Below are 25,388 nucleotides of genomic sequence, written 5' to 3'. Positions count from 1 at the left end.
ACTTATGAATAAATTTAACCAAGAAGGTGAAAGATCTGTACACTGAAAACTGTAAGACACTGATGAAAGAAATTGAAGAAGGTACAAATAAATGGAAAGATATTCCATGCTCATGGATTGACAGAATTAATACTGTTAAAATATCCATACCATATACAGCAATATACAGATTCAGTGCACTCCCTATCAAAATTCCAATAGCATTTCTCACAGAAATGGGCATGACACAGCCAAAAAATAAAAAAATATTTCTTTTTAAAAAAACAAAACAAACCTTCCACAGAGAAAACTCTAGGAGCACGTGGTTCCATTGGTGAATTCTACCAAACATTTAAAGAAGAAATAACACCAATTTTTCACAGTCTCTTCCAGAAAATAAGAGGGAACAATTCCCAGTTCATTTTTTGAGGCCAACATTGCCCTGATACCAAAATCAGACAAAGGCATTATAAAACAAAAACAAAATAACTTGTGAACTTACATACAAAACCCTGACAACATAGTAGCAAATTGAGTCTAGCAATATATCAAAAAGATAATAATACATCGTATACTGGAGGGGTTATCCATGGCTTGAGAGGTTGGTTCAACATTAAAAAAAATCAATCAATGTAATTACTCATATCAGCAGACTAAGAAAGAAAAACTATATGAAAATCTCAATAGATGCAGAAAAGCCTTTGATAAAATTCAACACACATTCATGATAAAAACTCTCAGCTCACTACCAATAGAAGGAAACTTCCTTAATCTGGTAACAAGACATCCACAAGAATCCTATAGCCCATATTACAGTTAATGGTGGAAAACTAAATACTTTCCCTCTAATATCAGGAACAAGGCAGGAATGTCTACTTTCACAACTCATTTAACATTGTACTAGAGATCTTAGTCTGTGCAGTAAGACAAGAAAAAAAGAAAAGTAAAAGCCATACAAATTAGATAGGAAGAAATAAAACTGCCTTTATTTGTAGATGACATAATCATCTATATAGAAACTCCTGAAGACTCTACATAAAAGCTACTAAAACTAATAAGTGAGTTTAGCAAACTGTGGGAAGGTTTTTTTGTTGTTTGGTTTTGTTTTTTAATTAATTTATTTATTTTTATTTTTTGGCCACGTCACATGGCATGTGGAATTTTAGTTCCTCGACCAGGGATCAAACCCATGCCACTTGCACTGGAAGAGCAGAGTCTTAACCACTGGCCTACCAGGGAAGTTCCCTGTTTGTTGTTTTTACCATGAATTTAATTTCTTTAATAGATACAGACCTATTATGTTTATCTGTTTTTTCTTTAAGCCACTTTGGTAGTTGTAACTTTAAGGGAATTTGTCTATTTTATCTAAGTTATTCAATTTGTTGATATAAAATTGTTGATAATATTCCCTTCTTATTCTAGCAGTGTCTGTAGTATCTGTAGTAATGTGTCCTTGCTGTTACCTGTAATCTGAATTTTCTCTATCTTTCCTTGACCAGTCTAAGTAGTAGTTACTTGTAATCTGAATTTTCTCTCTCTTTCCTTGACCAGTCTAAGTAGTAGTTTATCAATTTTAGTGCTTTTTAAAAAACACTTTTCTATTCTTTTTCTGATTCCAATTTTATTGATTTCTAATGCTCTTGAAATAGCCCAAAGGACAATAAAGCCTAGAAAAAAAAATAGCAAGATTCTAAGTCAAAAAAAAAGAAGATTCACTATATTCAGACTCTGAAATAGAAGAAATTTTTAGGAATATCTTTTTCATATTACTTATATTTTCCTTCTAACAAACGTAGAAGTATTATAATGATATAAATCTGTGTCTGCAAAATTCCAAAATAGCTTTTTCAATTTATGTAAATTGAATCTAAGTGACGTGAAAGCATTGTTTCATATTTTAATAGGCAGTGCTTTCTTTTTTATTTTTTAGTGGTTATAAAAAATGAAGTGTTTTGTATAGGAGATGGTATTTTAGAGTAGATGAAATATAGCTTGTGGCTTTAAAAGTCTAATACAATGTGCAAGAACGTAAAAGCCTGTAGAGCAATTCAGACAAAGTGGTCTTATAGCTCAAGGCAAAAGCAAATACTTCTTGTGGCTGAATCTTTGCCCTTGAGGTGTGACAGTGGACCAGGAGAATGGGGCAGTGTGTAGGTCGGTGTGGTTGTGCAAAGGAAGCATAATGGGGAGTTATAAGAAATATATTTGGAAAGTTATGCTGGGGCAGGTCAAATAGAACATTGAATAACATTAAAATTTTTTTCATTGTATTCTGCAGGTAGTGGATAAAACAATGAAACTTAACAGGAAGTAATATGTTTCAGGCACATTCAGGATTAGCAAGTAGAAAGAGAATTGAAGGAGAGAGAGAGACTAGAAGAAAGGAGAGAAATTATTCAGGAGGCTTCCAAGGGAGAATCGACAGCATTGGTAATTGAACAGGGAGGAGAGATGATATAAGACTGACTCCCTGGTTTCTACTTCGGGAGAATGCGTGGGCTGTAGTTATGACAAGCATTCAAGGAGATGGGAGCTGGACCTAACTATGGTAATAGAGGTGAGAATGGAGGGATGTAAACAGAACAGAGAGGCAGAGATAGGTTGCTTAGGACTTGGCGACTGACCGAGCATGTCCAAGAAGACACAGGTCCAGTCAGCTGCTAAAAATACAGGGATGGACTTAAGAGAAGATCCAGAGGTACAAATACAGATTTGTGGCTTATATACCTAGAAGTGGTATTTAAAGCAATGAGATTACCAACAATGAGAGGATATAATAAAAATGAAAATATCAGTATTAGTTAACATGCCTTGAGCCCTTCCATGTACTAGACAGCATGTTAAGTGCTTTTCAGATATTAACACAATTTCTTCTCAACCCAATGAAGAAGGTACCATTATGATTCCCATTTTAAAGATGGGGAAAGTGAGACACAGAGAACTTAAGTTATTTGCACAAGATCACACAGCTGGAATGTTGTTCAGCCTAGAAGAAGACCGGATAATCTGACTCCAAAACCTGCAACACTAGCTGCCCTCAGCAAGGGCAAAGGGTTCCTTATGGAATGATATATTTGGGGTAAGTGAACTCAGAGAAAGAGTCAGAAAAGGAGCAATCAGAGGGGTACATTCTGACACAAATGTGCTTCTGGCATGAGGATTATAAATATACACCATACCAGATGGTCCTTAAGGAGAGTATGGTATGAGCGCCACATATTCATCTTATAGATTCTATTTAAACCATTCTAAGCCACCAAGCCATGTATGCTCTCCATTTTTAAAATTTTTGGATGAGTGGGATCACTTGAAAAAATAATAAATGGACCTATTTTCAAACTGTGGCTTCATAGATGGTAGTTGCAAATGGTTCAGAAGTTAAAAATAGAACTCTGGAACATTGCTTCTCAAAGTGTGGTACCTGATCTGGCAGCATCAGCACCCCCTGAAAACTTGACAGAAATGGAAATTCTCAGCTCCCACCCTAGTCTTACTGATGAAAAACTCTGGGGGTGGGGCCCAGCCATCTGTTGTAACAAGGTCTCCAGGTGATTTTGATTTATGTCCAAGTTTGAGAACCACTGCTCTAGAAAATGAGATGATATGTGTATGTGTGTTAAATCTTTGGGGACCCTGTCCCAGGTCGGAACATATCTGTGTGGCCCCTCTATGTCCAGCCTGCTGGATTCTTCAAGAAATCCATAGTACAGTGGAGCCCAGGTTAGGTGAGAATTCCTTTCCATGTGGTGTAATATGGTAGAGAAGAGACAAAGATCTTCTGTTCTTATTGCCATCATCCAGAGATATTAGCAGACCACCTTGGGGATCACCCAAGGCCTCGCCCCAACCCAGTGCAACAGAATCTCCATGGCAGGGCATCATGGTAATTGACAAGTTTCCTGTTTCCTCTGCCTTCACGTAAAGAGCGACATGTCTTTACCAACCAAAGGTTTCACCAGGAGACACAGCCAGCTGCTAAAGAAGTAAAAAAATAACCAAACAAACAAACAAACAAATCTTGAGGTATTGCACATGAGGCTCTGCAAAGTCCTCAACTTGCTCAGCTTAAACTCTTAGACACTGTATCTAACCCCTTTCTCTGTATTTCAATGACAACATTTCAATGAACTTATCCTAGCCACTTGCCCTTCCTAGCCACACATCCTGTGAGATCCTGGCTCATCTGTACAATCAACCGGAGGTCCAAGCCCATGCCAAGCCCTGAGCTGCCGGTCCATGCATACCCAGTTGACCTTGACACACCCAGCCAGCAGACTGTCAGTAGAAAGATATCTCCACCCAGGTTCATAGGAACAGGTCCCATGGTTGGAAGTTTTCATGCCCTTGGGCACTATGCCCTCAGTGGGAGAGAGAGCTACATAACTTGCCCCTGATCTCCATAACTGGCTTGCCAGAAAATTATGATGATGGGGTCATCCTGATAAAGTGTTAACCAGTGTTTGAAATGAAAGGAGAAACAAGAATAATGTCTGTATTTTCTAGTTTGGGAAAAAGATAAGAATCAGACTGGTTTATTCCAATGGTCAAGGCGAGAAAAGGAATACGACTCACCCAGAACCTCTGGGAGAGAAAGATGGCACCTTGTCCTTTCCACCCAGCCCCCTCCACCTTACCCAGCCCACCCCGTCTCACCCCACTTCTATGCAGCCTTTCCCATTTCGCATCCCCCTCACCCAGCCCACCCTTCCTCATCTCATCTATCCTCTCACCCCCCAGTCACCCGCTTCCCACTTCCCCTCTTCCCGTTCTAACCCACCCTACTCACTTTGAGCTAGTTAAGGTGGCAAGGCCCTCATCCTTTCTACAAACTTTTCATATGAAAAGTTTTTAAGGACACATTTATTATATTTCTTTCCATTATTTAGTGAAATTCAATGAAGTGCTGCTGAAGCACAGGACAAACATTCCCAGGATGAATAAAGCAAGTAGAATAGGAGTAGCACAGTCTTTGCAGAGCCCACTCTGCCCCACAACTGACCATTTTCCTTATGTATATTTGCCCCATTCATCCCAACTGGACTGCAAGTGCCTCATTTGCTTTGTGCCCTGCTCAAGACCATCATGTCACTGTGGTCAGGAAAGGAGTTTTATAATTAACATCGAACTTCCTTCTTCCACGTGTGCCCCCCGGCCCAGTGTGTCTGGTGTTTGCCAGCACTTGTGGCTTCCTGAAGGATGCAACCCTCTTGATCAAGCAGCAACAGGAGACTCTTGATTCTAGATTCTGACTTGCTCTGGTTCCAATCTCGAGTTTGCCACTTCCTGGCTCTGTGATCTTAGACAGTTTTTCTAAACTTTCTGATCCTCAGCTTACTCATCTCCAAAATGCACACAACCCGCCTCCCAGGGATCCTGAGAGAAGACCCCACACGCTCTCACCACTATCTGAAATTATTATGCCAAACGACATGAAATGGCTGACATTTGATGACTTTCAACTACAAAAGCGATAAGTTCATGGGGTTCACCTTAACACCCTTCTTTTGTATATGTCTGTGTGCTTATTTTCTCTCTCTGCTGTAGAGGGTTTGCTTTTATTTAGTGCTCTGTTCCTAATACCTAAACAGTGACTAGACATGGTATGTGATCAATAAAAATTTGTTGAATGAATGAATAACATGCTTAGAGCAATACAGTAAGTATTCAATACTAGTGCTATTATTATTAGCAGCAGCAGCAATTGGCAAAGCAGAAGATAGAATGAAATACTAGATAATATTGGCTCAAGTGAAAATTAATGTCACATTACCAAATATTTTATCCTTTTCAGTAACTTCAGTTTGTTGCATCAAACCAAAGTTTCTTTTCAGCTAGAAAACCTACCCTGAATTGAATTGATTGATATTGATAATTAGAGTAATATCAATCTGCAGTTGATATTATCATATACAGAAATTTGGAAAGAGTGAACGGCAAAATTAAATCCATGGTAAAAACCGTATCCAGATTTGCTGAATACCTACTATGTGCCAGGTGCAGCCCCATGTAGGTCTCATTTCTAAGACTCTCAACAAGCCTGCTTATGTGGGTTCCATCCCTGTTCCATGAGAGAGAAACCAATGCTGAGAGGTAATGAGAAGCTGGAATGCACCTCTCTGGTGAGAGGTAATTCTGGGCCAGTATGCAAGGATCCCTTTACTCACCTGCTAGGTGAGGAACCCCAACCATGTAAATACAGCTCTGCTATGTGGGTCAGCAGACTGCTGTCCAAAGATCAGGCTGGGACAGCTGCTCAGAGAGGAGGTCCCAAGAGAAAAATCCAATTCAGAGAGACAGGCCCAGGAGCTGAGTGATTGGAGCCGCAAGCCTTCAGCCAGAGCTGTCATCTCGCAGCCCCCAGCCTACTCTAGGTTCCAGGGACGTCTGCATAAGCATGGCCACGCTGCCTCCAGGGCCAGGGTCTGGCCTCCGCTGCTCTGATGGAGGCTTTGCCAGCACCCTCAGCCCACTCCCACCCTCTGCTCCCTACCACACCCTCCCTAGTACGCTCCCCACACCAAGTCTCAGGGTCTGCTCAGAGGACAGATTAAGGCACATACATGTACGTGTGGGTCTGGTCAAGGGAATGGCCTTGAGACCTTTCCTGTACATAGCCTGTGCCAGGTGTTTCCAGAAGTAATGTCTCATTTAATCCTCACAAAGCGGGTGAATGCCTCAACATGTATTAGCATGAAGAGACAGAACATGAAATTGAGGCCTATCGGAAAGCAGACACCCGTGTCCCTTTGCCCCAGGGCCCAGATGTCCTAAGGCAGCCGGGCTCGGGGCAGGACCTCAGATGGGTGCAGACGGTTCCCTGTGTTCCTTCGCGGCATCCGACTCAGGCCCCACCCTTTGGCAGGCATTAGAATTACTGCACAGAGGCAGACAGGCAGAACCCCTTGTGGGGCCCAAGTGCAAGCAACTGCCTCAGTTTTATGCTTCCTTCTGGTCTGCCATGTGGTCGGGGGAGAAATTCACCAGGGGTTAAATGCTCCCTTCCCCAGGAAGTCCTTCCAGACTTGTCCAGGCCCCAGGGATCTTCTTCCATGTTTCTGAGGTACTTTTCCCATGCTTCCTGCTGCCTGTCCCACTGCCTTGTGACTCTGGGCCTCTTTCCCCGGTCGTGGTTTCTTGGGCACCTGTGATCCATGCACCCCTGTCTAGCACATTCTCACATGCAAATGATGACGAAGGAGGCACAGGGGCACAAAACTATTCTGGTTGGTGTTAAGCCCTGAGTAACGATGTAGAAGTAAAGCGGAAGGACTCAGCCTGCTTCATCCAAAGCCCGGATGCGTTTGCACGCAGGCAAGCTGGTGTTTTCAAAAAAAATTCTAAACTGAGAAAACACTAACTCCCCCCCTTGCCAGGCCTCGTCCCCCTGGGGGTGGAAGGCTTCGAGAGACTCAGTCTGAAAAACGTGTTCAGAAAAAGTAAATTTAGAACGAGCCACTAAGGCTAAAATCACAAGTTAACCAACCTGCACTAGTCGAGTACAGAGGGACGGGTGTGCAGGCTGTTCACACCTGCCGCTCTCCTTTCTAATCCTGAGAGTCAACCAGCCTCAGGGAAGACTGTTACAGATTTGCTCCTTTTCCTGGCATGTTGAACTTAAATCAACATTACAGGTGTTTATTTTGTAGTGAAAAAGGAATTCTCCAATATTATGACCGAGGAGTCTAATTGGAGAGATCAGATCCGTGGAGCACCAAGGCACCTAAGCAAAAGTCAGCCTTGTTTTCCATGTCACCTGCCAGGTGTCAAGCACACGTCTTAACATCATTGATACGATGGGTTTACAAAAAAGGGACCTTCCAAATTCTTCCTCTCAGCCTGCAAAGTGAGAAAGCTACAGAGCCAAAGTCCTGCCGGTTTGGTGCAGCATGTAGAGTCCATGTCACAGTCCAAGAGGGAACGATCACCCCAAACCTGAAAAGAAGATGTTCAGAGCCCCCCCCGCCACCCTTCCTGGGTGTTTCCATCTTTCTACTGTTCAGGGTAGTGCAACCAGACCCCGTGTCATTCCCTGGGCTGTGTGCAGTTCTCCCAGAGGCAGAGGTGTCCAACGCCTTACCTGCCCTTCGTCCTCTGCATCCATCTTCTGCCCCCGCAGCTCCTCACAGGTGAATGCTGCCCTGAGGTGGGAAAGCCTCCACAAACAACACAAATATCTTGTTAGTAAATATGGCCTTTTCCCAAACCACACCCTGTGTGCTGCTCTGATCCCCATGAACTGGTGATGAAATGGCCACACGACACAAATGTTTGAAGCGAGATGGTGAAGGGCTGCAGTGGATACGGTGTGGGGGGAGGGGGCCAGGGCACCTGGCCCGCAGCCTGGTTGGCCCCTCTCTTGCAGGAAGTCCAACGAGGGCGCACGGTGCCGGGGGGCCTTCAAGTACACGAGGGGAAATGCACTGCAGCTGGGATGGATGCACACGGATGAGGATGCGCGGGGACTGGATGGAGCTGAAGGACTGCATGGTGAAAGGTTTTACCTTGGCCTTTTTCTCTTCTTTTTGAGAGCACTGAGCCAGAAGTGACTGGAGGAGTGAGTGTTACCAAGCCTGCCAGGTCGACTCGGGGAAGGGAGGGTGGACAGAGTGGAGACGCTGCACCGAGGCCGTCTGACTTGCCTTCCTTCAGGCTGAGGATGGACCCCTCCACACACCCGACTGGCGAGAAATGCCCCTGCAAGCCAGGCCGCCATTCTCACTGTAGCAGGAGCATCCGTGATTCTGAACACCTCGTCTCTGGGCTCCCTTCTCTCCTCCGCCTCCAGACAATGCCGGCTATTTTGTTCAAACTCACGGCCCTGCAGCTATCACAGTGCCCAGCACTGTCAGAGCAATTCCACGTGGTCACACATCTACCTTCTAACCAAAGTCCCCTCATGAAACATCAGACAGAGAAGATCCAGTGTCACAGAGTTCAGTCCCACTCACCAGCTCACGGCTGATTCTGTGTCCATTACACTCTGCCTCCTCGAGCTGTGGTAACATGAGAAGGTCGTGGCCAGGTGACTCTGAACTTCAATACATGTGCTAGCATCCACGATAAAAGTCTCCGGAGACCCCATCAATAGGTTGAATAAGAACAGAAGGAAATACTTTCCCCAAAGAAGAATGTTCTCCTTTTACAAATTTTGAGTTTGGTTTCAAACCAAAAGGAGTTTATGCATGCTCCTGGGGAATTTTTGAAAAGCCCCAATTCCAAAGCAGAACCCTCCAGTGTGTGGATGCAAAGCGGAATGCTAGGGAGTGGTCACATCCACGGGCAGTGCTGGCCAAGGTCTGGGCCAAACCAGTATCTTCAGGGCCCATTGAAAATATGACAACTTTAAAATGAGGGAAACGAAAACCGTTAACTAGATCCAACTGTTTACTCTCTACAATTTGGAAAAGCAGGTTTGTCGTGGGCCCTGGACAACATTTTATTAATAGAAGCTCACCCAGGAAGTGTAGCAAAACCACGCACACTGAGCCCACATGTCTACGTGGGCCTGAGTGGAAAGCAAACTCAGCAGTTATCGGATGAGTCCAAGCGGTGCAGGAGAACAGCTGGGGTCATTTAGAACCAAAAATACACATCAGATGTTCACACTTACTGTTGGAGAAGGACCACCTTGCTGAGTGCTCTGGGTTTAACTGCGTATATATTTATAGCCTTCCATGCCCTAAAAACGGCTTAAGGTGATTTCCCATAATAGATAAAATTTAACACGATAAATCAAATAAAGATTAGCAGATGGGATGGGGGAAAGAAAGTAAGGCCGTGTTATTCCCATGACCACAGCACATGGGAGCTTCCTGTCACCCTGCAGGGCGGCCCAACAGGCTGCTCTCCAAGTGTCAGACCGAGAGCTCGATCTTCCCGGAGTGGGCCCCATCTGATGAGGCACATCTCGCTCTGATGGGAAGTACAATAACTCAGTTCAACTCCTCCCCCAAGGCAAGGTGAGAGAAGTCGCAGGAGAGGACGTCTCAGGGAGACGCAGGTTGTGGTTCCCATGGGCAGAGTGGCCAGTCGCCGGAGCAGTGGCTGTCAGCATTGTACCACAGTCACCTCGTGTGGAGACCCAGTGGCTTAACTCAGATGAAAGCCGAGGTCTCTGACTGACCTCTGACTGGGGACCTGGGTCCTCCCTGCTTGGGACCCCCACCTTCTCCAGGGTGACACCAAGCTGAGACCCTCCCCCAAGGCCCTCAGGGGCTGCACAGCACGGTGTGAAATCTACACGGGAAGAACAGTCCCTTGTGGGTTTCAAGGACTGTGACGTGCTCCTGGTGGGGGGGCAGGGAGCACAGGGCAGTTGCCACAAGCTCTAGAGTGGCCCACCTTCGGCAGCGGGATTCCTGTATGGCCTTAACAGTGCCTTGTCATAAGGGAGTAGGGAGTCTTCCCGGACAGAGGACACATTGAGGGGAAGGAGCTCAAGAGATTCGCCCTCTGTGAGGCCATGCCGGGTGTGTGACCAGGGGCACATTGGGAAGCTAGTTCTTCTACAGGAGATATTTCTTCTTCTGGTGTGCATCTGTCCCCTGGGCAGACTTTCACAAATACCGAATCTCTCAACTCCTCCATGTACCCTACCAGCAGGCTGACCCGGGGAAGCAGTGGCTGTCGAGGCCATGATCTATATGCCCTCAAATGCCCCCATGCTTGCCAACACTCACTTCTTTGGACACTGGGGTCTTGTGTCCCAGTACGTGTTGAATACAAGCTCAGGCAACAGGACGGAGCAAACACTTAAACAAGGCTGCCCTTTTGCCAGGGCCTGTCCTGTGGGCATCAGATATAGAAATTGTTCTATTTCCCACAACAACCATTGGGGTAGAAATTAGCAGAGCTGGGCTCCACATACAGGCCATCTCCTCCACACGGCGGGCACTGATTACTGTGAACGAGTCACCAACAGCCTCTGCCCAGAGCGCTAGGAGGGCAAGGCCATTAACAGTCACCAACAATGGCAGCTCCCGGGTAGTTTTTAAAGTGACCTATTAGTAAGAGATCAGTAATCCAATGCTGATGTGATTGCAAGCACCACAATCAATCTGAACCCCGACTCAGGAACAGCATAAAACTAAACTGACCCCAACAAAAGGACATCTGGTTTGGCTGTCAGAACCTCTAAAAGACACACCCAAACCTTGAAATAGCGGAACAGATGAGTAGGGATTGGTTGTTTCCTTATAAAAGATATATATATATATATGTATTTTTATGAAAGGCATGGCTAAGAAGCTTTGGAAACAGGCTTTACTAGGGCCTGATCTAACAATTACATTAGATTTCCCTAAAACCTTTCAAGAATGACCTTAGTATATAAAGTAAACCTCGGTGGTAGAGTTTAATCATAGGGTGTTTAACACTCAGCTACCACGTAGGCTTTAAAATATGCCACGTCTACAGGACATCATTGGGCATTCCTGTCCTGGGTGCAAAGGCTTCTTTCTGATGCTGACTTGTCAAATTGTTTCCTACAAGTGGTCTCTGGCTATTACTAAAATAAGAAACATGTCACACGATAAAAATGAGGCAAACAATAGAAAGCATCATAAAGAAAAGCAAACATAGTTTTCAAAAATCTAATAAACCCAAAAGAATGTATATATATATGTATAACTGAATCACTTTGCTGTACAGCAGAAATTAACATTGTAAATCAACTATACTTCAATTAAGATAAATAAATTGATTTTTTCTTAAAAGTCTAATAAACTCAAAGCAATTATGGTATAACCAGAATGCAACACCAAGTTTTCTGAGTCAAAGAATGGCACTCCACTTGGCCCATTACATTGCTGTACCTTTGCTGAAATCTAAATGGAATGGGATTGGATATCTGTTCCATGGCTTTCTTCTACCACTACTATAGGTGGTCTCAAATAGTGCTGAGACCTTCATCCAAGGGCACACTGGGTGTGCTCACTGGTCCCCACCCACCTCCACTCCTGAGGAGCCCGACTTGCTCTGTGCCCCTCACAGGACCCTCAGTCATTTGCATGTGCATCTTTCTCCCTCCAAACCAGGAGGTCTTGCAAAGCAGGACAGCCCAAGTTGGCCAGCATGCTGCATGTGCACAGCCACAGTAAACACTTGATAAATACATCAGAAGAATTAAAATGACATAAAATCATCTCAGAAGTTCTAATATCTATAAAGTGAATTCAGTAGAAATGGTCGACAATTCTCTTTAAAGAAAATGCACCATACACAACACTGTAAATCAAATATACTTCAGTTTTTTGTAAGTTTAAAAAAAAAAACTGCCACCATCCACGAGAAGGTGACCAGTGTCACAGGTTCCAGTGTCCCCAGGCCCGCGGCCAAGCACTCTGCCCACCCCGCACGGCACGTGCATTTTTCATGGCTGGGATGAATGAATGATTGATTAAACATTCAAACTTTTCTTTTAAATGCTCTCACTTCAAAATACCATTCTTTGCCTTGGCAATTTCCATAAACCATTTTGTACAAATATGTAGAGATGGATTATTCCCTTGGTATAGATTACTACTGTCAGTGTGCTCCCAATACGTGTGTCTTGAGTTGCTTTAGAGAGAAGGGGAACTTCAACTCTTTGAACACGAATTTCTTCAATGAGCAAGAAGAGATTTCACTGTTGTGCTTAAAGCATAGAATTGAGGCAATGTACACTACTGAGTAGCTAATTACTACCAATAATTGCTTTCTAAAGCTCAATCTTTACTTTTTGGCTTGCTAATCCAAAGATATCCAATAGAGAGATTTGAATGAAATAAAAATGAGGCATTTTCTGATATCACTATTTAGATTAAACAATTCCACGACTGCCAAAGCAATATAAGCTCATTGCCCTCAGAAATGTAGCTATTTCACAGACCCAGTCCTAGCTTTCCGGTTCTCTTCTTCAAGATGACTTGAAATTGGCATTTTTCTAAAGGTACACGCTCTACTAGACTATGAATTTTTTAAAACCAATGGTCAAAAACAGAACTGACCCTCAAGAAGTTTAAAATCTAGTTGATGTTGGAGAATATATAAACCTGTTCAAAACCACTGACACCTTAAAATACTTGGTCAGCTTTCTAAATTACTACTCCCATTAAGATTTCTACTTCCAATTCTATGCATTTTATTCCCTATGTATACTGTTGGAAATTCTCTCTGACATCTTGATTTTCTTTTTAAAAACAAATAACACAGTTCAGTAGATTTTAAAATATCAATCTGGTCTTAGAGTTTCATTTATTAAAGAAACAAACATAAACGCTCCAGCTTAATTATAAAAAGAGCTTAGAAGTGGAGAGTGTCCTTCAGGGGGCTTGTATTAAGACACACATGTCACAAACATGGATGAACACTAAAGAGACTTGAAACAGTGGGTCCTGACTCCCTGTCGCCAGTCACCAGCACTCAAGGGGCAGACTTCCCCTCTGGAAATTTCTAGTTGTTCACCTCAGAAAGCATTCCTTTCCAAAGTAAAATCACAGGAGTCCATTTTCAAGAGGGCTTACCTGGTAATTTGTGTCCTTGTACTGAAGTCAAGTGACCTCATTGAGCGAAGAACTTCAATGCACCCCAAGTACTGCAAGGCGAGAAAATGTAAATCATGAGCACTGAGAACTGACAAGAAGAGACAATTCCTAACTACAACAAGGCCATTTTGGGAGGCATACACATTTCTTAGCCACATTTTAACTTTTTATTCATGGTGACACTTTGTTCCATTTCTATAAAAGTAATAAAAGTAATAACTCACACCCATCAGCAAATATCCTGAGTGCTGACATTTGACACTATGCTTAACTTTTCTGAAATCCATTAGTATTTTCACTTTCTTTAGAAATACATTTTCAAAAACTTTTGTCAAGGTATAACTAGCATGCTGTAAAATGCAGAAATTTGTTTTTTTCAAGATTTTTTTTGATGTGGACCTTTTTTAAAGTCCTTATTGAATTTGTTTTATGCTTTGGTTTTTTGGCCATGAGGCATGTGGGATCTTAGCTCCCCAACCAGGGACTGAACCCGCACCCCCTGCATTGGAAGGCGAAGTCTTAACCACTGGACTGCCAGGGAAGTCCCCAGAAATCTTAAATGTTTAATTCAATGATTGTTTAAACATGTACCTGTCATGTAACCACCACCCAAACTCCAACATTCCAGCATCACATTTCTAGTGTTTTACAAAGCTTCTAGAAGTTTATAATTTTAAAGAAAGAATGAAAACACTATAATACCAACATTTTGGCCAAAATTAAACTTCATTATTTAATAAATGTATTTTGGGTTATATGAATAAACTATAGATTACCCCCAAAGGTGCTTTATTTTGGTTTACCAGAAAGACCTCTTCTGCATAATTTAACATAAATTTTCAGAATTTCAACTTACACGTCTAAATTTGTAGTTAAATTTTTTATCAGTTTTACACGTGAAAATGTATGTGTATATGTGAATATATGGCCAAAACTAAAGCTATAGACACACCACTAGAGTGGAAGAGATAGAATATTTGTGTTCCAAAGCCTTTGGGGAGTTTGACGGTACAGATGTTTTATACCAATGTCTTTAAATTTAGACTTAGCAGGAAGAGATCTCATGGTGTAGTACAGAAAAGACTGCATTTGAATTATTCAGAAAGCCTGAATTTGAGCCTGGATCTGTCATATACTCTTATATAACTTTAAACAAAACTTTAAACTTCTCTGAAATGTGACTATTACTCTAACCACTGCACAGTCACAGAGTTTTTTAAATACTGTCACCTTCATCAGTTATGTGAGTACCATGAATGGTCGCAGAGACATATGAATTAGACGACCACTAACATTGCAGAGTCATGTGATTAAAATGACAACATCTCAGAGTCATGTGAATACGAAGACTAACATCGCAGGGTTATATGACTACCTCCACCACCAAAGTCGAAGACTTATGCAACATCATCACAAAGTTACATGAATACCATGACCAACATTGCAGAATTATGTAATACTACAACGATGTCACAAGTCACATGAAAACAATGAACAACAGTGCATCATTATGTGACTGCCACCACTGCTATTATAGAGTTGTGTGGATGCCATCACCACCACAGCAGAGTTATATGCCGACCACTGTCACTAAGGTATGTGGATACCACAATACACTTTACCGAGTTATAAGGTTGCCACACCCAACACTGTCACAGTTATGTGAACATCACAACATCCCAGAGATAGGTGAATACCACCACCAGCAACATTACAAATTAATGTTAACTACTTCCACCAAAGTAATTACTTCCACCAAAGTGGCAAAGTTGTGTCAGTATCTCTCAGAGATATATGACTACCATCACCACCACCATTGCAGGGTTATGCAAATTCCACATCCATGGTCACAGGCTTAGGGAAACCCCATGACCACCATTGCAGATGTGTGAATATGACGTGGCCACTGTAGATCATCTGATTACTATGCCCACTGTCACAGAGTTATTGAAGACCACTTTATAACATTGCAGAGATATGTAAATACTACCAACACCACCACAGCATAATGTGAATTCTGTAAATGCTCTCTCAGTTATGGGAATATCACTACCTCACAGTGATATGTTAATGCCAACACTACCATTGTCATAGAGCTATGTAAGTTCCATGACCAAGTCCTGGTGTTATCTGAATTACACCATCACCACCAACACAAGATATGTGAGTAGCACCACAAATGTTGCACAATTATGCCAACACCATAACAAAATAACGTCTTAGGGTTATAGGAATACCGTGATGAATTTCACAGCATCTGTGAACACAACTTCCACCAACACTGCAGGGTCATGTGAAAACATGACATTTGCCACATAGTTATTTGAATACCACCTGTTGGGCTGCACCCTACAGGCCTGCAAGCCCTGCACTTGCCCAGCCTCAAGACCCAAGAAAGAGTTCGGAGTCAGTGACAGAGACATCAACAATTTAATGGATAGGGGGATCTTACAGGTCTGAAGCAAGGTCCTAGAGTGACAACCTGCCGTGTGCAGCAGAGGGCGGGCAGGACATGGCAGTAATCTTCACTCCCAGGGTAGAGGGAGGTTACCAATTATAGGGGGAATTGACATCAGGTTGGCAATCAGTTACCAGGGAAACCAGCAGAGGAGCACATCCCTCACCACCCCTTTGATAAGCTATCACAGTGGAGATGCCCTGATCTAAAGATCAGAATGATCACTAGCTTGGACTGAGGGCAAGTATGTAGGAAGGTCAGCCATGTGAGTAGGGTGTAAGTGAAGCAAGTACTGGTCAAGCAGGGAATGCACAGAGAACAAAAAACAGCCATCTTGGGTTGCCTCATCATACACCACCTCTGCCCCCACCATGGTAGTATGTGAAATGTGAACACCTGGCCAACCACAGAGCCATGGAAATAACATCAGCAACAACATCATAAAACCACATGAACGCACCTACCACAGTTGCTGATTATGTGCATGCAAACACCCCCACCATGACAGGGTTATGTGGATACCGTGACCAAAGTCACAGAGCTTTGGGAATAGACAGCCAATGATGAGGTTATGGGAAGTCCACCACCAACGAAACCACTGAGTTATGTGACTACCACAACCAACACCACAGGTTGTATAAATACCATAACCAACATCCAACATCAATTGAATATCATCAGCACCACACCATTGCAGTTATGTGAATATCATGGCCACCACAGCAGAGTTATGTGAAGACCACCTGCACCCACTTCACAGAATAACCAATAACATGACCAACATTGCAGAGTTAGATGCATACTATCACATTGATCATTGCAGAGTCACATGAATACCTCCAACAACAACATTGCAGAATTATTTGAATAACACAGCCAACTCTGCAGTGTTAAATGAACGTGACCACAATCAGTGTCACAGATTCTTGTGAATACCACCTCCAACACTAACGCAAAGCCATGTGAATCCCATGACAAATGTAGCAGAGTAACATGTAGACTAACTTCTCAGAGTTATATGATTACCACCACTACCTTCACAGATATGTCAGTACCTCCACTGCTGTCACAGTTATATGAAGACCATGACCAACTTCAGGGAATTACATGATGACCACCACCACCACGTTTGCAGTGCTACGTGAACACCACCACCAACATCGCCGAGTTGAGTTACCCTTCCAAGGGGCTGTAGCAATTTGTCCTCTCAGCACCAATGTCTAAGAAAGTTTATTTCTCTATCCTTCATAACAGTGGACAGCATCAGTCTTTTGAACCTTTGCCTCTCATGGGCAAAGATTTCTTTTTTTTGTTTTGTTTTAATTTGAATCTCTTTGATATCTAATAAGATTATGTAGTTTTTTCATTTGTTTGTTGGCTATTTGCACTTCTTTTTCTGTTAATTGACTATTCATATCTTTGGCCCAATTTTCTATTAAGTTTTTAATCTTTTTCTTATAGATTAATGTGATATTAATCTCCCATTCAGTCATTTTTCTTTTGATGGCCAGTTTCTACATTTTACCTAAAAGAATTGTTACTGTAGAAATATGGTAATAATTACTGTGATCACATGTCTATCCTTTTCTGTATGGCTTTGGAATGCCCTGTCTTGCTTAAGAAGGTCTTGTGTCCCTAGATTCTTACAATATTCTCCCAAATTTTATTTTAACAATATTTATCATTTATTTATCTATACATTCACTTTAATGTTTTCATTTACCTTTTTTATCGATTTGGAATTTGTCTATACAGGCTATGACATGAATTATAATACTAGTCTCCAAATGGACTATTACTTATATCAGTACCACTGATTTAATAATTCATCCATGTTTTCCTAGATTGATGTGCCAATTTTGTGGTATATCAAATTCCTATTTCTGTATGGACTTTTACCTAAACTCTATTCTATGTCATTTGTCAATTTCTGTGTCTCTTGTACATATTTTTCCTTGAGAACTTTAAGATCATTTTGTCAGGTTCTCCTGCCCTCAAAAACTATTTGGATTACGATCAAAATTTCATATATTACCTTGAAGAGAATTACATTTATTATTAAGTTTTTGTATCCATAAACATTAGAGTTGTTTCCATTTCAGATATTATTTATCACATTTAATAAGGCTATCTAATTTTATTATATATATATATATATATATATCCTACACTTTTTTTCTTCAGTGTATTCTGAGGCATTATTTTCTAAGTTTTGGTAACCACAGGGAATGAGAGTTTGATTTTTCCATCCCATGTCTACCTGGTTTTTACTACATAGAAAATTCAATCAATGGGCTCCAGAGATGTACAAAACTGAAGAATTGTGAAAGCCTGGACAATGGAGCCTAGAAAACCTCCCAGAACTGAAGACAACCTCCTAGCGCCAAAGAGATTAAAATACAAAAGAGAGTGTACATTTTTGGAATTTAGATGCAGAAGTCCCTGCATCAGCCTCACAGGAATTCCAGGAAAAGAAAAGAAAAAAGTAGAGGGAAAGAAATATTTAAGAACAAAGAGAGTAAAATTTATAGTGTTGTAGGGAGGCTACAAGGCTCAAGAAGAAATATGAAGAAAGATCCACTTTTTTCATATTTCAGTACAAAAGGACCAAGAGAGAAACATCCTGAAAACAGTCCACGAGGGGGAAAGAAAAAGGTTACTTACAAAGAAAGTTCTCTTTCAGCATCAAATACATGAAAACAAATAACATCAGAAGACTGAGAAGTACTAAGCCAAGAATCTTATATCCATCCAAACTACCATTCAAGTGGGAGGGCAAAGCAAAGACTCAGAAAGTTAACCACCCACAGATGCTCTCTGAAAGAATTATTCCAGGAAAATGGAAATACAAGAAACAGAAGGATGTGGGCTACGAGAAACAATGATATGAAAAGAATCAAAAAAATTTACAGGTATGCCTTATGACTTAATAATTATTGATGCATAACTCCAAATACTTTTTTTACAATGATGGGGAGCTAAAATCTCAGAAGACCTCAACAGGGCTGGTAGGGGACAGATCAAAAAGAGTGGTTGAAGAGGATGAGGGAAGCTTGCTAAAGGCAGTTGTGTTTTGTGAAAGTAGGGCCAGAACTAATTCTAGGTAGCAGTAGAAAAATGTAAGTTTACATACATGTGTAAGAAATTGTAAGCCACTCTAAAAATAAGAATGAAATGATCAACTTCCAAACTAAATAGCCCCACTAGCAAAAAGAAGGGAAAAAATTAAAACGCACAAATTAAAGGGAAAGAAAAAACATTAAACAAAACATCGGTGATAGGTCAAAACACCTCATTGGTCACAACAATCATAAATGGATCAAACCCACTAATTAAAAGTCAAAGACTTTCACACTGATTAAAAATATATGTGTGTACTGATGAACTCAGTGGCAGGGCAGGAATAAAGATGCAGATGTAGAGAATGGACTTGAGGACATGGGGTGGAAAGGGAAGCTAGGATGAAGTGAGAGAGTAGCACTGACATATATACACTACCAAATGTAAAATGGATGGCTAGCGGTAAGCTGCTGCATAGCACAGGGAGATCAGATTGATGCTTTGTGACCACTTAGAGGGGTGGAATAGGGAGGGTGGGAGGGAGGCTAAAGAGGGAGGGAATATAGGGATATATGTATACATACAGCTGATTCACTTTGTTGTACAGCAGAAACTAACACAAAACATTGTAAAGCAGTTATACTCCAATAAAGATATAAAAAGGATATATGTGTGTTAAATAAACTGACAAAGAAAATACTAAGAAGATAAAACAGATTCAAATCAGGCAACTGCTAACAAAAGAAAGCAGGGAAATAGTAACACATTTACAATCAAAAGAAACAAGAAACATGAAATAAACAAGAAATTTGCGAGATTAAGTTGGAAAAAAAACTTTAATGATGGATGAGTAAATTTTTTAAAACCTGCTTATATGGAAAGACATACCATGATTTCTGGATTGGATGATTTAATACTAAAAACATGCCAATCCTCCTCCAAATTCATCTATAATTTCACTGTGATGCCAATTAAAGTCCCAACAGGACTTTACCCCCAGAACTAGAAAAACTAATTCCAAAACTTATAAAGGAGGATCCTTAAGAACACAAAGAAATTTCTGAAGAAAATAAAAATGAAAAGTAACTCGTGAAAGTTACGTGATATTGACATGGGAATAGACAAATCATGCAAGGGACTAGAATGGGGCTGAGAAGAAAAAGGTATACAGATCTGTGGGTGTCACTAAAGAAAAAATAAGCCAGTCAGCAAGTGTGGGGATTTGACTAGCTGTACATTAGGAAAAGATCTATCTAGACAGCCCTGCCCACAGCTGTTGTGTATGGTGTATAAGGTGTGTGTTATGTATGAAAGTCATGCCCTCTCTAAAATGCTCACCTAACTCCAAGCACAAAAGTAATCACAAAATGATTAAAGAGCTAAAGCTAAGAAATAAAATTATTGAAACATTACAAGAAATAGAAAATTATATTTCTGTCAAAAGACCTAAAACTCAAAGGCCATAAGTGAGCTCATGAAAATTAATCATTTTTGAAGAAAAAGACAAATGATATAAACAATATGAAAAGGCAAGTGAAAGACTGAGAAAAATCCAAAACAAACACAAAAAATTTAAGCAAGCCCATCAACTTAATAGACAAAATGGGCAAAGGATACAAACAGAAGATTCGCAGAGGAAGAAAGACAATTGGCCAACATGCATCTGTAAAGACGCGTGCCCAGATGGATGGATCAGAGAAATTAAAATAATACCAGAAAGAGATACAATTTTTCACCCAGCAGAATAGTGAGTTGGGTGAGGAGGCAAGAAAATGGGCTCTGTCACACATTCTTGTAACAAGTGTAATTTGGTGAAAACTTTTTGGAAGACTATTTGGAAGTATCCATGGATATGGAAAATGTGCTTGTCCTTTACCCAGTAATGTTATTTGTAGGTCTCTATTCATGCATAAGTGCATGAAATTGTACATGCAAAATATTCATTACTTCATTGCCTCTAAAGAGTGAAAATTTGAATCCCCTCCTCAAATGTTGATCAATAAATGTATAGTTAAACATTTAGGGCACATCCAAACTGTGGTTCCAAAAGCAGCCATTTTTTTAATGATTTAAGCTTAGTCTCAAAAAAACACTGTTACTTCCTCCACATTTTACTGGTTAAAGCAAGTCACAGTGTCAGCCCAGATTCAAGGAGAGGGGACCACTTAAGGGTGTGAACAAAAGGATGCTTGGTTCACTAGGTCCACTTTTGAAGACATAAAGGCATAGAGAAGAGACAAAGATGGCGCAGATACTGCTGGGGAGAGCAGTGGGAAGGAGGAATGATTAGGAAGGAGTATTATCCCTGAATACTTCTACATTATTTAGACATTTTATAACAAAAACATGTTCATTTATTAATCATACAATTACAAAATGAGGAAAAAATAAAAATATTTTCCACCAAAAGAAAAAGACCATACTTAATAAAATTGGACCTCCAAGCTATGATGTAGAATTGATCACAAAGTGATTAAGGTCATCTGGTATCTCAAATTACAAGGGATCTGGAACAGCCCTCCTGAATCTTCTGGAGAGCTACCTTGTTCTGATAATGCAATGGAAAGTGAAGTGGTTAGTGAAACCAGCCACACCTCTCAGGTAGGCTATTCCTATCATGGGCGTCTTTGAATTCCATCCCCAAGCCTCAGCAATTGGTCAAGGACGGGTGTGTGATCCCAGGCAGGCCAAGTCACAGACCTTGGAGTTTTGGTGGAATTGCCTGGACTGTCTACTGTCTAGGAGTCACAAGCTCCAACGCAGCTTCTGAGAGCTGCACTGTTAACAGTAACTGTTCCTCAGTCCCCATACCTTTCTGGCCAGAGGAGTTTAGAAGAATTTATGAATAATTAACCCTGGTGATTTCTAGCTTCAGTGCCTATTAGAGGCCCCTTTCAAATTTCATTTGGAATTATGGTAAACCCAGGCTTGAATTTTCAAGCATGGCCCATAAATGGGGATGTTGTCCATCTAGACCTGAAGAAAAGTCTATTATATCTTCAATATTTTGTTAGCCTACTGAGTAATTTGCCTTTTAGGCTTCTGGTACTGAGCAAAGAAACATCTCTTAAATGACTGTAAAATGCTTAAGTAATAATTAAATCATAGCTATTAATAATATAAGCATTTGTTTACTAACAACAGGTAACAAGACCCTACATCATTCATGCCACAATTAATAAACACTTATCTGCACCTGTTAGGATGCTCAGGTAGAGAGAATTTGAACAGGTATTGTGCCTTTGAAGACATTACAGTTTCTGGTCATCCTTTGACAGCTACACCATGGGGAAGCAAAAGAAATGTGCCAGAGACAGGATGAAAGACAAATTGTTAGGAAATTGAAGGAGAGACCACGAAGCACTGTCCATGTGAACTGTTAATCTGAGGCAGTGACTCTCTATGTGTGGTCCCCTGTCCAGTAGCAGCATCTGGGAACTTGTTAGAAATGCAAGTCCCTAACTTACTGCAAGCTCTCTATGGATTTTGATGTCCACTTAGGTCTGAGATTTATCTGTATAAAGACTGATCTAACTTTCTGAACTTTCTTTATCTGATCAGTGTTGTATGCAGGCTATGTAAGTTCAAATCTTGGTTTTTCCATTTAATAGTTGAAGGCTTAGTTTTTTGAAATAAATCTCCCAGAGTCTTGTTTTCCTTAAACAAGAATGGTGATGTCAATATCTATGTCCTGAATTTGCCATGAGTATAAAACTCACCTGTCAAGTGTTTCACATAACTCCTGGCATACATGTGGCTCAAGATACCAGTAATATTATTTGTACACTTGAGGCCAGGTTCCTAGGGGTACCTTTATACATGAGGCTGAGGGCTCAGCTACAGTTCATACTTAGCTAAAAATGGCATATGTTTCAGTGTGTTTTATTTTTTTCAAACTCCAGCTAACCTTGAGGGTCCCAGGACTTTGTGGCTTTTGGCTCCTGTTTTCTGCAATAAGCCTTGGACACAGCCCCCAGGTAGGGCCTCAGAACATCCCAAATCTTAGGAAACTGATGTCATAACATTGGTAAATGGACTTTGTGAAAACCCACGTTCACAATATTAAAATAAAGTATTTGCAATTGTGTCTGAAGGATTTCTCCAGGCAACAGAGGAATATGGGGAAACAGCACTATTATTAGCAATAATAACTTAAGAGCTCAGAATAAAATCAGCTTTCTGGATGAGAAACATTAAAACCAAAAACATCTAGGGTTGGAGACAGAGTTCCTATAACAGAAATAAGTGTCACTGATAGAATAAACTGAGCCAGCTTGTTCAAGAATTCAAAGAAATTTTTTTAAAAAGGAATTCAAAGAAATAATGGGGTGTGTAGGCAAGAATCCAGAGCCCTCAGAAAAAGAACTGCAACTTACAAAGATCCTGAAAGAAAACTCGATTCATTCGGGGCAGGAGGAAAATAAGGGAAAATGTTGTGCCTTCAATACATAAGAAAAGAGCGATAACCGCCGATAGCACTAAGACAAAAGCCATTATTTTGTAAAAGAGGGTCTTGATAAAGACGTTTCTTGGCAACTGTGTGCCTGAGCCAGCTACAAATGAACGGAAAGGGCAGGAAGCCAGAAATGAGTTGGGAAAGATTAGTCACAGGTCTGTCACCCTCCACTGATTCTGATGGCTCTCTCCTCACCCGGAGAGCCAGGAGCTGCCATCTCAGAGGTCTACAGAGACCTGGAGACCCAGAGCCTCGGCCGTGAGTGTCTAAGGACAAGGGGGACATCAGAATTGTCCTAGCAGGCGTGTTTTTCCTTGCCCTACCAGGAGTTTTAGGGAGTGAAGGGGTCTGGGGGATGGGGACACATTTTGGAGACCGAATTGCAAAACTTCCCCATGGGATGCAGGAATTTAAGGACCGAGGGACCGGGTCCTAGAATAACAGAAAACTGGACTCGCAGGAGGGCTGAGAGGCCAGGGAAGGTTTGTAGTGCTCACTGAAACCTGCCACCCTGAACCGACAACTCCCAGGCCCCGAAATTTATCCCACTCTTGCATGTTGCTTGGGCCCTCTGAAACCTGAGGGGCAGAGCCTCTTGCACGGTTAGAGTGTAGTGTGCTTCACAAACTGGCAAGCAATATTCAGATTACAAATACGCTCCTCACTCTTCGGGGAGAGGGAGATACCACTGTGCCCACCCTCAGGGCATTGGGAAACACCCAGACTTTCAAAGCTGTGCCCACCCTTCTTGGGCCTTCAGGGGGAGCTGGGGTTGTTTCCTGAGCCCTAGTGCTTGTTCTTCAGGACCATGGGCAGATCTGAATTTTCACCGTGAGGATCCATCTGCAAAGGACGGTATTTAAAGAAAGATAAAGTGTAGCTTGAAATTCCATGAACCTGAGTAATAGAAGGGTAAACCATAAAAAAAAAGTCTGGAAATGTTAAAAAAAAAAAGCAGGGCCATATTGTCTTTTTTTTTTTAACAATAATAATCTAGATAAATGCCTTCTTTTTCCTCATATTTTCTCTGCCTAATCAAACACACATCCACATTTCTCTTTCTCTCTGTGTGTGTGTGTGTGTGTGTGTGTGTGTGCTTATATTGATAAAGGATATGACACGATACACACCTGGCATGCCACAGGGAGTATGCTGAGGGAGAGAAGTGGCCTCGTACTTTGATGTTATATCATTAAGGATGGTTGGATTTTCATGTGTGTGTGTGTGTGTGCGTGTGTGTGTGTGTGTAACAAATACAAAAAGAGTAGATGCATTAACCTTATAATAAAAATATTTTTAATCTGTACAACCACACAGAAAATAATTTTTCTATACATATAAAGAGGCTCTGTTCGTTTGCTCCAGAAACATCATTGCTGAAATTATAAGGAATGTGTCTTAATGATCCTCACTCCTAAAAAAGCTTCATACACAAAGATGCTTTATCAACTATTATTTACTACAAGAACAACAAAGACACAAACTAAACCGTCCTCAGGAGATGAGGGCCAGTGTGGTGAAGCTATTGGATGGACTATGTCATCATCACATATTTATGAAGACTGTATAAATACTGAGAAAAGAATGCAACATAGCCAATTTTTAAAGACTATACAGTATGATAATAACCAGGTCTTTCAAAAGCTACATATAAAAAATGGAAGTAATTATCCCAAAATGTTAATCATTAAGAGCAAACATTTATTAAGCACTCACTATGCGCCACACATGGTGCTGACCATTTTGAGTGGTGATCCTTGCAATAGCCCCACACAACAGGTGCTATCACTAGCTCCATTGTACAATGTGGAAATGGAGGCAGAGTATGAAGAGGGAATTTCCAGGACATATCCAGGTGACCACCAAACATGTGAAGATATATTCAACTTCATTGGCACTCAAAGCTATGCAG

General features: G+C 41.3%; 1 protein-coding gene across 1 annotated transcript in view; it reads right to left on the bottom strand.

The window, feature by feature from the left end:
• Positions 1–25,388, bottom strand: part of SHC3 (SHC adaptor protein 3) — a 141,342-nt gene that overhangs the window by 84,848 nt on the left and 31,106 nt on the right. The window contains exon 2 of the mRNA XM_029203279.1: positions 13,482–13,552. Within this exon, the coding sequence (XP_029059112.1) occupies positions 13,482–13,552 (71 nt within the window). The remainder of the gene's footprint in view (positions 1–13,481; positions 13,553–25,388) is intronic.

Source organism: Monodon monoceros, unplaced genomic scaffold (genome assembly GCF_005190385.1).
Source record: "Monodon monoceros isolate NGI ecotype Baffin Bay Population unplaced genomic scaffold, NGI_Narwhal_1 Super_Scaffold_5, whole genome shotgun sequence".
In the NCBI taxonomy this organism is placed as follows: Eukaryota; Metazoa; Chordata; class Mammalia; order Artiodactyla; family Monodontidae; genus Monodon; species Monodon monoceros.
The sequence above is the reverse complement of the archived record's forward strand: the minus strand, read 5'-3'. Positions and strand labels throughout refer to the sequence as shown.